This window comes from Puma concolor, chromosome A1 (genome assembly GCF_028749965.1).
Source record: "Puma concolor isolate L17-30 chromosome A1, mPumCon1.1.hap2, whole genome shotgun sequence".
Taxonomy (NCBI): domain Eukaryota; kingdom Metazoa; phylum Chordata; class Mammalia; order Carnivora; family Felidae; genus Puma; species Puma concolor.
Window position 1 is genome coordinate 222,219,201 of NC_141667.1, and position 15,843 is coordinate 222,235,043.

Sequence of the window (15,843 nt, forward strand, 5' to 3'; positions counted from 1 at the left end):
GATTCAATCAGAACAAGGAAAGGAATAAAGAAGATACTTCACTAAAATTTATAAAGCCTTAATTTCATGTATTACTTCATTAAATCCCTACTAAATAAAGGAAATACCACTTTATAGACCTGTATAGAGTAAAAGTAAAAAGTCCCTGAAGAGTTGATATAGGTTTAAAGTATAAAGGTTTCAACTTGTGCACTCTTGGTGGGAATGCAAACTGGTACAGCCACGGTAGAAAACAGTACGGAGGTTCCTCCGAAAGTGAAAACTAGAACTACCCTACAATCCAGCAATTGCACTACTAGGTATTTACCCTAAGGACACAAAAATACGGATTCGAAGGGAGACATGCACCCCAGTGCAACATCATTATCAACAACAGCCAAAATATGGAAGCAGCCCAAGTGTCCATCGATAGATGAATGGATAAAGAAGATGTGGTATATAAATACAATGGAATATTATTCAGCCATAAAAATAATGAAATCTTGCCATTTGCAACAACATGAATGGAATTAGAGAATATTATGCTAAGCAAAATAAATCAGAGGGAGACAAAATACCGTATGATTTCACTCATGTGTAACTTAAGAAACAAAACACAGAAGCAAAAGGAAAAAAATAAGAGAGACAAATCAAGAAGCACTCTCAATTACTGATGGTTACAAGGGGAGGTCGGCAGGGGATGGGTGAAATAGGTGACGGAGATTAAACAGAGCACTGTGATGAGCACAGGGTGATGTATGGAGGTGCCGACTCACCATATTGCACACCTGAAACTAATATAACACTGTATGTTAACTAGAATTAAAATAAAAATAATGAAGTATAAAGGTTTCAGAAAGGGTTCAGTTTAATTCATATAGGATAACTGCATGAAACATTGTTCAAACTGCTTCATGATCTTTGAAATACAGTTCCTATCTTCTAAGGGTAATAGCAAAGAACTACTGTCATGTTCTCCCACACAGTATCCTATAAACCTTCAGATACCAGAAAAAAATGTTGATCTGAAAAAACAGTGTATTAACAACACCGAATAGATATTAATTTACATAAGGTTATCCTGTCACTATAAGAACCATATAGTGAATACTGATAATTCACAATGATCATTCAAGAAGCCCCACCGTTTCTAAAAATAATTCATGTAAACAAGACTAGAAAGTCATTTCTACCTTAAACTTCTGAATGAGAACACTGAACATAACCTAAAACCATGAAAGTCTACATGAATTTCTAAGACTACGTCCTAAAAGATTACAAACAAACAACTGGAACTATTTTCTAAACTTTCATTTAAATTCTAAATTGTGTCCTAGAGACAAACCCTCACATTATATTATATTTAGAGATCAAAGAGAAACTCTTGTTCCATCTATGATTTTGCATCCAGATGCCAATCATAAAAACATAAGCATAGTATTAGATTCTAAAGAAAACAGACACCTTTTTTTCCTACTACTTCATAACAATACAGTGTACTAAATCAAGTAACAGCTTACCATAGCACTTTGAACATTGTCTAATTCCAATAAATTAGCCACACCTTTGATAGCAGTTCTTAAAACTAGTATTAAAGGCAGTTAAGCGGCACCTGGGTGGCTCAGTGGGTTAAGCATCTGACTACAGCTCAGGTCATGATCTCACAGTTCAGGAGTTCGAGCCCCACATCTGGTTCTGCGCTGACAGCACGGAGCCTGCTTGGGATTCTCAGTCTCCTTCTCTCTCTGCCTGCCACACCCCTCCCCCCTCCCCCCCCCCCACACGTGTTCTCTCTCTCTCAAAATGAAAAATCTTAAAAAAAAAAAAAAAAAAAAAAGCAGTTAAATGGTTACTATTACAAAGTCACAGTCTCTCAGGTACTTACTAGTGTTGGAGAATTCTGATCTGGCCAAAAAGATTCTGGAACGGGCCAATGACCTATAGGAACCCCAGTTTTAGGATTTGGTCTCACATATATGAGTTTGTGACAGCTATGCCAGGGCTGTGATCCAAAAGGCCTTGATATATCTGGCTGCCCATCTGTAGCAAAGAAATGAAGACAAAGAAAGCATATGTCAATAAGGAAAAAAGCAAAAAAGTTAAATTATATCCACTGTTACGTTGCTTAATGAAAATGTCTGAGTTTTCTCATTTTTCTTGAATGGTTCTACTATCATGACTACTTAACATTTATATTAAAATCATGAGAGAGTAAATTCTGCAAATTCCAACTATGAGTTCAACATTTGAAAGGAGGTCCCACAGTATCCTTTGCTTGCCGAGTCAGAATATGTAAAACCTCCTTTATGGTAAATACTTGTTTAATGAATGATAGGTTTTCCCTACCAGATGATAAGGGCAAACACCCAATCTCTTCATCATCATTCTTAGCTTAGTAAATGCTAGGTAAATACTGCTAAATGAATATTTCTTTCAAATCATTTTAACTAAAGCCCATTTAACTAAAAAAATTTAATATGCAAATCCAGATACAAAGCACCTACCTTTAATCTAAACTTATTCTAGCAAAATAGCAACTGTCTTCAACAGTTCAATAAACATTTACTTGGTGCCTAACTCTAAGCCAAATATTAAAATAACTCAAAAATACATTCCATGTCTAAGAATTCAATTAAAGAAAAAGCTTGTTTATTTAAACCAGAGACAGTGACATAATTTCTATAATCTTACCATCTTCTGCTCCTTCCCTATAATCCTCCTCCGAGAGTACCCATTTTTTTTATCTTTATGACTTTTCTCTTCTCCCAGCTACCCACTGTAGTGGACAACCTCTGCCAGGTGTCATTAATGACTTTCTAATTCTTGTTCTAAGCAATGCCATACTACATAGAGGGTCCCAGATATAAGCTGTCCGTTGGTTCTAGTGTAACCCCTTATGCCCTCTAGCTAATAGAAATAGTTCATGATAACAGAATATTAAAATAAAGTCAGGTGGGGCTTAACTAGAGTTAATAGAGTCCAGCTTAATGGCAAAGGCTAGTTTCTCATTTTTGTAACCACACAAACCATTTATTTGTTTCTGACCAGTTTGATCCTTACAAAAATGCAGCTAAGGAAATAAACACCTAGGATGGAACACTCTTGTGACTTATGGGACACAGGAGAAGCATATATGCTGGGGAGAAGCAAAGTGGCACACTTTTTCCTAAAAACGAAATATAAGGTGGCTAATCTGCAAATGGTTAATAAGGTTTTCGACTCCTATAAAAATTTCAGGCTATCAACAATCAATATAAAAAAGTGATGCTACTGAACCACTAGCAGTTCACCTTGACTTTCCTGTTTAATTTTCCCTCTTTACCAATAGCCATTTTGTCATCTCAACAATTTGACCTTGTCCATCTTAAAGCCAAATCATGGTAATTTTTCAGTTCTAGTTCAATGATGAAATTTAGAATGTCTATAAGAAAAGTATAATAATACCTTCTACGGGGGAAGGATCTGGTCCTGCTTTTTCAAAGTTTATTACCACCCCACTTTGCACTTTCTGTACCAAGGACTCCAGACATTGATTAAGCATTCTTGGAGAACATACAGAGTATGAACGGCCTGAGATAAAAAGAATAAAGTTAGTTGCAGAAATTTCTACCTTCGGCAAGACAGAACCATAGTGAGGTTTCTGATACTATTAACAAAAGTTCAATGGTAAAGTCTGACTTTATTTCATGATCTTATGGAAAAATGAAGAAAACTAGTTATTTTTAATCAACCAACAATTCCATTTTATGAGAGTACGTAAACTTTTTCTTCTAAATATAGGTATACAGAAAATAGAAATTTGGTCTGAACAAACAACAATGAAAAAAATCGCATTATATACTTATATATGTAGTATATATGCATATTATATAAGATATAACTTAAAATGCATTTATAAAATTATCTCCCAACTGTTACCAATTTATCTTTCATACACATACACAACATCTAATAACTAACCTTCAAAATCTTACTCCTGCTCAACAAAAATATTATCACTAAGATTAATGCTAAGCACATGGCAGATAATCAATAATTATTTAATTGGTCTGATGGAAATTACTGCATATTTTAAACATTTGCACTTTAACAAATAGATGGTAGCATGGGCTTTTCTGAACTTCATCTGGTTTGCGTAGTTGGGAATTAACCTATCTTCAATGAATTTCCCTTTTGTATATTTTAACCTATAGGATTTTTAGTACAAAGCATTTAAAATGCTAGTGGTTAAAACAAAATACTAGTGAAAAGATCTCTTAAACAGGGATTTTCTTTTCATTTTTTTTCCAACGTTTTTATTTTTATTTTTGGGACAGAGAGAGACAGAGCATGAACGGGGGAGGGGCAGAGAGAGAGGGAGACACAGAATCGGAAACAGGCTCCAGGCTCTGAGCCATCAGCCCAGAGCCCGACGCGGGGCTCGAACTCCCGGATCGCGAGATCGTGACCTGGCTGAAGTCGGACGCTTAACCGACTGCGCCACCCAGGCGCCCCTTAAACAGGGATTTTCAATAAATATATCTAGAGCTGTGTTATCCCATACTGTAATCATCAGCCACATATGGCTACTGAGAACTTGAAATATGACTAGTCCAAATTTAGATGTATACTAACCATAAAATATACACCTGATTTTGTAAAGTTAATAGGAAAAATGTAAACTATTTCAATAATTTTTAAATATCATTTTCATGTTGAAATATTTTTATTTATTGACTTAAAAGATATTAAAATTAATTTCACCTTTTAAGTGACCACTATAATATTTATGATTACATATGTAACTTGTATCATATTTCTCTCATAGGTGTTGATCCAAACCAATGGTGAAAACCTTCAAACATCTTACAATGTTATCTGCAATTAGCTCACTATGAAAACAGTCCTACTCTTTTTTCTGATTCCATCAATTATTTCCAAATACAGTTATATGATTATATTTGACCTATCAAATTACTCATATCAGTTTATACTTAACATGTGATTTGCGAAAGGCTACTCAGAAACGAAAACATTAGGCAGTAGTAGGATTCAAATCCTCAGAGTCAGCTCTACTTAGAAAAACAAGTATCATATAACAAACAACTTACCTGTAGGCAATAATAATAGTCGTAATCATAAAAATACCTACCAATTACTGAGTGTCTACATGCCTGGCACTATTCTACTTACTTTATCATATTAATTTATTTAATCCTAACCACAACTGTATGGGTTACTTTCTTCATTTTATAAGTGAGAAAACTAAAGCACAGAGAGGTTAATTTATCCAAATTAATAACAGCAGTACAGCCAAGAGTCAAACCCTTACAGGTTATTAGAAACTTTAATCTGGGTATACTCTTTTCCCTGGAAATCATGATGTTAATTTGAAATTAGTATTTTAAAAAGAATGCCTAAATGGAACCACACTTATTTGAAAGAATTGGCAGATTAAAATATTTTTGAGTCAAACATATATAAAGCAATATATAGAAAGGCTGATCATCTTAATACACAAAGTATTTAGAAGATTATATAAAGGCTGAATATCTTATTTCATTAAATTTAAGCATATTCCTAAGAAGTCATAAAAAAAACAAAAGTTTCTAAAGTGTAATTGTAGCAATTCTCTCTGCTCTTCTAACCTGTGTCATCATCGGTTGATTAGAAAAACATGAGTAAATGAGTTATAATCTTAGTATAAAATAGAATTACAAAGATACTTTATTAAAATTAAAGAAAAAGCTAATAAACTTAAGTTTCCTGGCAAGTAATAAAAATCCATTAATTCCTTTGAAAGTTAAAGAGGAAATAGGAAATTTTGGCATCTTTACAAAGTAAGCCTATATCCTATGTAATATTTCTTTTATTCTCTAGATCAAAACTCATCTCTTGTACTGTACGACCCTTTGTATTGAAGCAATAAGTTTCTAGGATCACTGCTTATGTTTGTGAGACAGGCACACACCTCACAGTCAAGAAGCTGGCTCACTTATTGTTGTGTAGAGTCCACAAAAACATCAAACTAAATAAAGTGAGTCTAAAGGCAAAAGTGCAAAAAAATATTCTCCCACAGAAGCCTACTACACCAGCATTTTAGTCAAATGGAAAAGAGATAAAAAGAATATTTCCAGTAAGTTGAGCAACAGTCCTTGTAGAGGCTAAGAAAGTTAAACTGATTTACTCTACAATCTTACACAATTTTTGTAAAATGCTTCTACCATCATCTCCACTGAGCATTTTTTGACTTGATAGCACTGTACCGCCTCCAAACCTGCTTCTCCCTGGTGTGCCACCTCAGTCCATGTCATAGCCATTTACCTCCAATATTCAGGTCATCCTTGATTCATTCTTCCCTCACTGCCTTCATCCTTAGTTCTCCTTTGCATCAGACCACCTCTCACCACCCACAAACCCAGCACTTTAGACCAAAGTACTGTCATCTCTTAACCAGCCTCTCTGTTTCTATTCTTGCCACTTTACGCTATATTCTCATCCAACAGCTGAAGTGATCTTTCAGATAAAGAAATCAGATGTCACCTCCTATATAAAAAGCCCCAGTGCTTCTCGTCATATTTGGAAATAATATTTATTATAGCCTAAAAGGTTATTTGATATTTGTCCTTTGCCTACTGCCCTAAACCCACCTGTTTACTCTCTACTTCACATCAGCCTTCCTGCCGCTCACCAAAATACAAAGTGTGTTCCTTCCCTTACTACATCTCTCTGTATGGTTTACTCCATTATTCAGATCTTTGCTCGAATGTTAAGTAGACTTACTGTGAGGGTTCATTTTACGATATATAAAATATCAAATCATTATGCTATATACCTGAAACTAATACGCTGTAGGTCAGTTCTACCTCAATAAAGATTCAGTGAACATGCTGTAACAATAATTTTAGAGAGATTAGTATTTTTAAGACACAACTAAGATTGATTTAATCCCTATTAAAACAAGCGGCTTTACCTTTAAGGTTAGAGATATACAAATGTAATTTATAAAATAAATGTTGTTGGGGCACCTGGGTGGCTCAGTTGGTTGGGCAACTGACTTAAGCTCAGGTCATGATCTCACAGGTCGTGAGTTCGAGCCCTGCGTCGGGCTCTGCACTGACAGCTCAGAGCCTGGAGCCTGCTTCGGATTCTGTGTCTCCCCCTCTCTCTGCCCCTCCCCTGCTCATGCTCCGTGTCTCTCTGTCTCTCAATAATAAATAAACGTTAAAAAAAAAAAATCTCTTTAAAAAAATAAATAAATGTTTTATTTCTTTAAACAAGTATAATAATCTCCGAGGATAACTAATATATTAAATTGATTCAAACTAGGAGGGGTAAGCGTATCTTTTAGGTTTATGGCTTAAAAAAAAAAAGTCACCTCCTCAAAAGACCTTCTCAGAACACTCATTCTCTGCCTCAAGTTATTCTCTACACCCTTACCCTACATTTTCTTCATAGTAAGTAGCACTCTCCAAAAGTGTTTATTCATTTTATGATTTTATCTATCACACAGTCCAAAAAAGTAACCTTTGCTTATTATTGTTCCTGCTGTATTTCCAGCACCAAGAACAGTTATATAGAGTGGATACTCATTCATTAGCTGATAAGAAAAGAAAATTGCTTACAATGACAATTATATAATTTTTTTAAAGTACACATAGAAAACATAACAAAATACTAATGATTTTGGCAACACAGGCACATTTCTTTCCAACTTTTCCTTAGTAAACAAGAATTATTCTATGAAGGCAAAACAAATGAACATACACTACTCTTACCATTAAGTTTAAAAATGCACAGGAATTGTTAGTAGTGATTATATATCTGGATAGTGCAATACTAGTGGGTTTAACTTTTCTGTTCTTTCTACTTTTCTAGTGCTTTATCCTCAAAACTTTCGTTAGTAAAACTTTCGTTTTAAAATAATAAAAAAGGAATACATATTATTCAGATCTATGAAAAGGTGAGTGGCATTTGAGCAGCTTCTCATTATTGCTATAGCAAGAGCATGAAAAGAGGCAAATAAACCACTACATCAGGAGACATTGAGGATATGTATTTGGGGAAGCTTTTCCTGACCAAGGTTTCTGGGTCATTGAAAGATATTACCAAGGGTGACTTCATCTGGAGATGTTCCTTTCAAAGAATAAGCAGAATAGCTTTAGTACATTACTGCCAAAGGCAAGGATATTAACCACTACATGATCTCTCAGGTTCACTGCAGACCCTCTCTGCTTATACCACTCACTTCATTTCACACTCTGAATATTCTTGATTCTAGAAGACCAAAGTTACAGTACATATAGTCCCATACCTTTATCCTAATTCTGAGTAAATAATATATAGTAAAAAATTTTCCAATGCAAAAGTGTTAATTACAGCTTCAAGGACTTCAATCTGTTAATTAAAAACTAGAACTAAAAAAAAAATTATATTATCTATCTACCTATCTATGTATAGAGATAGATAGATAGATAGATAGGTAGATGTATCAGGATTTTAGCAAGTAAGTCAGTTCAAGGCAAAAAACTAAACTTTTCTGAATACAAATGTGAATCTACCCATAGAACAATTGGGGCTGTCACTGAAAAATATTATTCATGCAAAAGGAATTGTTAGCAGTGAATTTTCACATTTCGATAGACAGGTTTTCCCTTTAAGATGTATGTATATAACTTTTTTTTTTAATATAAATTAAACTGAAAGAATTATAAGAGTTTACCAGAAAGTACTTCTATAAATAAGAACATTTAATAATGTGAAAACAACTTCTTAATTATCTACTTTACATATCTGTGTAGGGTACCTGTTTTGTCTGTGAATTTTGCAGATTTCCAAACTCCCCACAGAATTGAAGAAAGGTACCTAAAATGTTAATTAAATCTCGTATTTTCCTTTAAACTGATACAGCTGGCTATGACTGTGTCTGGAGACTAATAATGTCACAGGCCTCTGACACAGGTGAAATAGTGGTATGCCAGACCTGGACATTTTAGTATCAAATTCCTTAGGTGAGAACTAAAATGCTCCGTGAAAGCAAGAATACCGTTGCCTGTCATACTCACTACTGAAGTCTGAAAGCATAAGATAGTGTTTCATACACAGTAGACACTCAATACCTATCGGTATGAATTTAACCCACCTGCTGACCAATTCCACATTACAGAAGTTCTGAGTCTGTTACATATTTTCTTTCAAGAGTATCATTACTGTTCACTTAACACAGGGACCAGATGGGTAAGACCTCGCTACCTGGTCCTCTAACCTGCTATCCAGCTTTGTCTTTGCCTCTAGGGAAAACAGCACTTAACCAGGCATTGATCATTATATGGTTGATGAGATGATTCTCAAAATTCTCCGCATTTTTCACAGAAAATAATTCTGCCACACTTGTAAATACTGGTAATCTTTATAGAGAAGAAAAAAAGTTTAACAACTTCAAATACCAGCACTTTCTATATGGGTAGAGGAAAAAGACCACTCATTTCAGATCCAATAGTATTAAACCCCATTCAAATCAGATCGCAGACATTCATCAATGGATTTTTAAAACCATGTAGGTCTACTAATTCCTACCATTAGCGTGTTGAACGACAACATGGAGTTTTTGAAATGTGCATTTTAAAACATTCAAACTCTGCCTTAACTCACTGGATTACTGCCAGGAGAAAAACTTACCGCCTGTCACTTCACACATTGGTGTGATCGCAGAGTCATCTAAAGGCACACCTGTCAACTGTTCTGATTCTACTGACATGGTGCCAGGCAACCGCAACACTAGTGCAAAGAGTCTCTGATCCCAACGAAAAGGTTCCTTGGTCAATTCACTTCCAGGCAAAGGAGAATTAAGAGGTAAATGAAGCTGAAAATAAGGGGGGAAAAAGGTAAGATTTCCACATGATGTTTTTCTCAAAAGGCCACATTAATTACACGTATATTAAAACTATGTATCACGAGTCTCCTATCACTCAAAAAACAAGCTCAAGAACAAAAGCTTATACAGATACAGCTAAAATAAGCACATGAGACATAGTTACTTCATTCTCCTAAGTTTTTACTCTAAAGACCTCGATTGAAAAAAATCTGTTACTGTAATGCTTTCCAGATTTCCATTCAACTGACCACCAAGTGCTGGACTGCTTCCAAATAAATCATTTCATTTAATCATTAAAACAAGCCTATCACAAATATCTTATTATTCCTGTTTTCTAGATTAAAACAATGTCTTGCAGAGAGTAAGTGATTTGGCCACCTGGGTCCAAGTCACTGCTTTTTCTATTACACCACAGCAGCCTCAAACATCTCCAGTTAATAATTTTAATTATGCTCTATTTGTGACAAAACATACATTCCCCAAAACACCTGCATAAAAGTAAATTTGTCACTCTAATTACATGTTAAATGTATTAAAGATAATGATTCTTCCCACATCTGAGTAAAGGTAGAGGGTTTTTATTTCTCCATGTGTTTTTTAATAGATGTGTTTTCCCAACCCCATCAGACCTGCTAAAATAGAATCTAGGATTCTTCAGAATCTTCAAAAGCTTTGAAGTAATTCTAATGGGCACCTCTGCACCAAAAGAGTAATAGAGTACCAAGAGAATCCACACATTAATCTTAGAGTAACTAAATGGGGACAACCAGACAGAATATGTATCAAGAAGTGACCCAATAGCAAGTGCGTAACACTGAAAGGAAAGAAAAGGGGAAAGGGAAAACTAGGCTGAACCTAATCAAGCCTTTCATTCTAAATACCAGTTTACAGGGACTACTGGGGAGAGGGGATCAAGTTAAGTACCACCCCAAGAAGCAAGAAGTCAAAGCCAGCAAGTGGGACAACCTACAGGGCAGAGGAGGACCTGATTTCTCCAATAAATCAACGGCCTGAAAACGCAGAGTGGGGAGTGGGGAGGGCTGGTGGAATATTATAGATAAAATGAAGCAATCAAAAGCAAAGATTTGAGACAATTGGGGAAATTTGGAATAATATTACTGGAATTATTAATTTTTTAAGTGTGAAAATGACATGGTGCTTAGGGAAAAAAAATCTTTATTACTTATATAATTTATAGAAAAATAAAGCCTGGGATCAGCATACTCAGGATTTATTTAGAGTTTTCTCTAAAATACAGAAAACACTTAATTTTTTAATTTTTTCTTAATGTTTTATTTTTGACAGAGAGACAGTACGAGCAGGGGAGGGGCAGAGAGAGAGGGAGACACAAAATCCAAAGAAGGCTCCGGGCTCTGACCCATCAGCACAGAACCTGAGCGGGACTCAAACTCCCAAACCACGAGATCATGACCTGAGCCAAAGTTGGACATTTAACTGACTGAGCCACCCAGGGGCCCCCAGAAAACACTTTAAATCAACACCTCTAAATTAACTGCCAAACTTTATACTGCTTTGGTCATACAGCGAACTTAATTGTATTGTTTACAGCCTTTCTATTTCTTAACAAAGAAGATTTCTAATCTTGATAAATTAGGAATTTAAGTCATTCTACACTGACTTAAGACTCAAGTTTCTTCATGAGTTACATTAAACCATTAAAAAAAAAAATCAGATTCTATTCTAGGAAGAGAATTCCTAGTGAAGCCCTGCTAAACTGGCACCTCTCTCCGAAAGGTTCATGCCAAGAGAATATGCTGCAGGATCAAAATCAGCCAAGGTTTTGTGACCATGGCCAGGAGTCATGAGCTTTTCCTCTGGCACTGATCCTACTTAAAGCAGAAGTCAGTGGCAGTAAGGAATGTTGAAGAAATCTGGGCCAGGATGTTCTGTGATGAAGGTTCCCTAACCTCAAAGGCTCCGTGACTCTCGGAAAACAGTTCAGGAACTCCAAGCCCTTGCTAATATTACCACACTGCCAAGAAGACAAAGAGGAAAAGCCTATTTCTATCAGCTCCTTTACTCCAGACCAGTTACCTCTGTACCTGGGAAGCACAACGATTTGGTGCTTGGTCATTTTCTCTCTAAGATCACAAAAACATCAAAGCACAAGTGGCACTGGAGGAAGAGGGTTTTGAACTGTTAACAGAATTACTCTGGATGTCATGAATACATGGAATTGTCTCAAGAATCCAGTGGATAACAGCACTGCACAGACCTCATATATAAGCAGCAGACAGCACACTGACAGACCACAAACTATATACACATACACACGAAACTCATCAAGTAATAATCTCTCTCCCTCTCTTCCTGCCCCTCCACACACACACACACACACACACACACACACACACACACACACACACACAAATCAGATAATGATAAGCATCTACAAGGGAGACAATACACAACGAAATAACTGGCCTTTGTAGAATGCCAGATCTGGAATTTATTTCAAATACATAAATCAAACAACTAAGAATGGTCATAACTATATTTTATACATAGTTATATTAATTTTATAAACTTGTCAAATTTTTATTCATTTTTCTATTTATCATTTCCCCTTCCCCATATCACAACTACCCTTTCTCATCAACAAAGAAGAGGGATAAAAAAGCCCCTATAGCTGAAATGTGCTAGTAAAACTGGAAGGAGCGATGGCAGGCAAACAGGGACAGGACAAAGGGCCTGAAGGAAAAATATTCTTAGGAAGGTTGAATTACTCCAAAGCTAAAGTCTACAGCTGAAATTCTAGCAATGTGTTAAAATCACAAATGGAGGTCTCTCTCAATATATGGACTTTGAGAATCAAGGCAAATTGCACATAAATCAAGAAAAATGTTAAAATTAACCATAAAAATGTACAAAATTATGAACAGGTTATTTCCCAACAGTGAAAAATGGGGGGGGGGGGGGGCGGACCCTGAGAAAATCCATATGGCCACATAATACAAATTACAATACTGAGGAGATACCATTTCACACCCATCGTATTAGCAAAATTTTAAAGGTTGACAAAAGTGATGACAAGTATATATAGCAATGGGAACTTTCCATCACTCCTACATACAATCATTTTGGAAAATAATTTGATAATATCTGGTAAGCTAAAGTTGAGCTTACACTAGGACCCACTAATGCCACTTCTAGTTATACGTCTTAGAGAAACTCTCATATATTTTTACAAGAAGCCATGTAAAAGAATACTGTCTACAACATTATTTGAAACAGGAAAACAGGAAACAACCTAGAAGTCCAGTAAAGGAATCAATAAATAAACTGTGGTCTGTTTATAAACCAGAGTTAAAATGAATAAATGAGACCTCTAAGATCCAATATGAATAGATCTCAAAACAATATTTTTTAATATAAAATACATACAATTCATGCATGCATACGTAAAATAACATAAATCATGTATGGACAGCTTGATATATTTTCACAAGTTGAATGTCTTGTGTAATTAGCATTTATATCAAGAAACAGAACCTTACTAATTTATGCCCCCTCCAGTCATTATCCCTCTCCAATTGATCAGTTTTTCTTGATTTTGAACTTTATATAAATGGAATTATAGAATATGATCTCTCTGGTTTATAGCTCCTTCCATTCAATATTATGGGGGTGAGATTCATACTCCTGCATATAAGTGTAGATCATTCATTCCCACTGCCATATAGTGTGTGAATCCGAGAGAGAGACAGAAGGAAAGAGGGATAGAGAGAGAATATGTACTGGAATTTATCTACTTTTTTGTTGATAAGCACTTAGGTTGTTTCTAGTTTAGGTATATTATAAACAGTACAACTATGAAATTAAAGCATGTATTTATGAAAAACATTAAGTATGCATTTCTGTTGGTATATACCTAGGAGCAAAGGTGCTCTTTTGTGAAGTGCCTGTTAATGTCTTCTGCCTACTTTTTAAAAATTGAGTTACCTGCCTTTTTTTATTTATTTGAAAAATTATTAATATATCCTGAATGAGTCCATTGTTAGATATACATATTGGAAAGATCTTCTCCCACTTTGTGACCTCTTTTACTATTCTAGTGGTAGCTTTTTATAAATTTATTATAAGATCTTATTTTTATTAAGTTATATCTTAATATCTTATTTTTCTTCCATAGTTAGCACTTGTGCCCTCAAAGATCATGAAAATGTTCTTCTATTTCCTAAAAGCTTTATTATTTTACCACTTACATTGAAACCTGAAATACACCTGGAATTGAGTTTGTTATATAAGGTAGAAATGAAGGTGGATTTTTTTTTTTTCTCAAATGGATATCCAAATGACATGCTACTGAAAAGAACATCTTTTCTCTGCTGTTCCAAAATACCATCTTGTTCTTACATTGGGCGACACTACAAGTGTGAGTCTATTTGTGAATCAAAACAGTATCAGATGAAAAGAAAGCAAGATGCAAAATGGCATACATAGAAAAGCATTTGTATGCACTGTTAAACAAGTACTTCGCCTTTTTTACATATGTTTAACATGTGCATGTAGCAAAAGAAATAAAAATGAACTAAAAAGCTACAGACAAAATTCATGATGGGGTGGGGATGAGGAAGAGGGAAGAAAGTTAACACTGAGTACAATGTTCTTTCATTCACTAAATTTTTAAAATTTTTTTAAGATTTTATTTTGAGAGAGAACACATTATTGAATCATAATCAATAATAATTATTGAAACCATAATCTACATTTTTAAAAATCAAGTGTTGACATTATCAACAATAGCCAAACTATGGAAAGAGCCCAAGTGTCATCGAGTGATGAATGGATAAGGAAGATGTGTTATATCTATACAATGGAATATTACTCAGCCATCAAAAAGAATGAAATCTTGCCATTTGCAATGACGTGGATGGAGCTAGAGTGTATGATGGTAAACAATATTAAGCAGTCAGAAAAAGTCAAATACCATATGATTTCACTCATATGTGGAGTTTAAGAAACAAAACAGATGAACATATAAGAGGGGTGACAGAGAGAGAAACAAACCATAAGAAGCTCACAATGATAGAAAACAAACTGAGGGTTGATAGAGGGGGTGGTTGGGGATGGGTGAGATAAGTATTAAGGAGGCCACTTGTAATGAGCACTGGGTGTTGTAAGTGTTAAATCACTGAATTCTCCTGAGACCAATATTGCACCATATGCTAACTAACTAGAATTTAAATTAAAAATTGAAGAAGTAGTCCCATTATCACAGAATAGGAAAAAAATAAAAATCAAGTGTTGAAATATCCGTATTTAAAAAAACTAATTTATTAAATGGAAAAAAAACTTTAATTATGAAAATAAGTACTTTTAGAAAAAAATTTTGAAGCATCCATTTAAAAATCTAGTGATTTTAAGCCACTAATCAGTATATCTTATAAACAATTTATATTGTTTTTACAAAGCGTCCTATGCTTTTCCCCTAGTTACTCTTTTATCCAATGGAGAGAGACAGCAATATACTCTCTCCCTTTTGCTGTTCTCTCCCAATTCTCAAATACATGAGAATAACAATAAAAATACACAATAATTAATAGCTAGCATATTGAGCACTTACTATGTGCCAAACACCATTCTATGGGCTTTTCATATAATATTTATAACAAAACAACACGGTAGGTACTATTACTATCCCTGCTGTAGAGATAAGTTGTAATATAAAATTCCATGTCAAGAGAAATCAGCTTGGAGAATACATACTCAAATAGTCCCTGCTGTATAATCAAGTTGAGAGCATCTAAGGACTGCAAGTTTTAAGAATTGGATAAATCATGCTGAATTTAACAATACAATAATTTTTCCATAATCATGGTATTGGTCTTTATTAGAGTCTTCATAAAATTATACTTGGCAAATTTCAGTCTAATGGACTAACAAAGAAAATTATTGTTTATACTAACAAAGTTTTATTTTTACTTGTATACAATTGAGGTTTTCTATATTATTTTAAATGATTCATTTCACTGATACCACCATTACAG

General features: G+C 34.6%; 1 protein-coding gene across 2 annotated transcripts in view; it reads right to left on the reverse strand.

Annotated features, from left to right (window-relative positions):
* Positions 1-15,843, reverse strand: part of INTS6 (integrator complex subunit 6) — a 91,538-nt gene that overhangs the window by 24,847 nt on the left and 50,848 nt on the right. For both annotated transcript variants that reach the window (XM_086712678.1, XM_086712685.1), the window contains 3 exons: positions 9,637-9,820; positions 3,424-3,549; positions 1,865-2,019 (listed from right to left, as the gene is read on the reverse strand). In XM_086712678.1, coding sequence (XP_086568804.1) covers positions 1,865-2,019; positions 3,424-3,549; positions 9,637-9,820 — 465 coding nt within the window. The remainder of the gene's footprint in view (positions 1-1,864; positions 2,020-3,423; positions 3,550-9,636; positions 9,821-15,843) is intronic.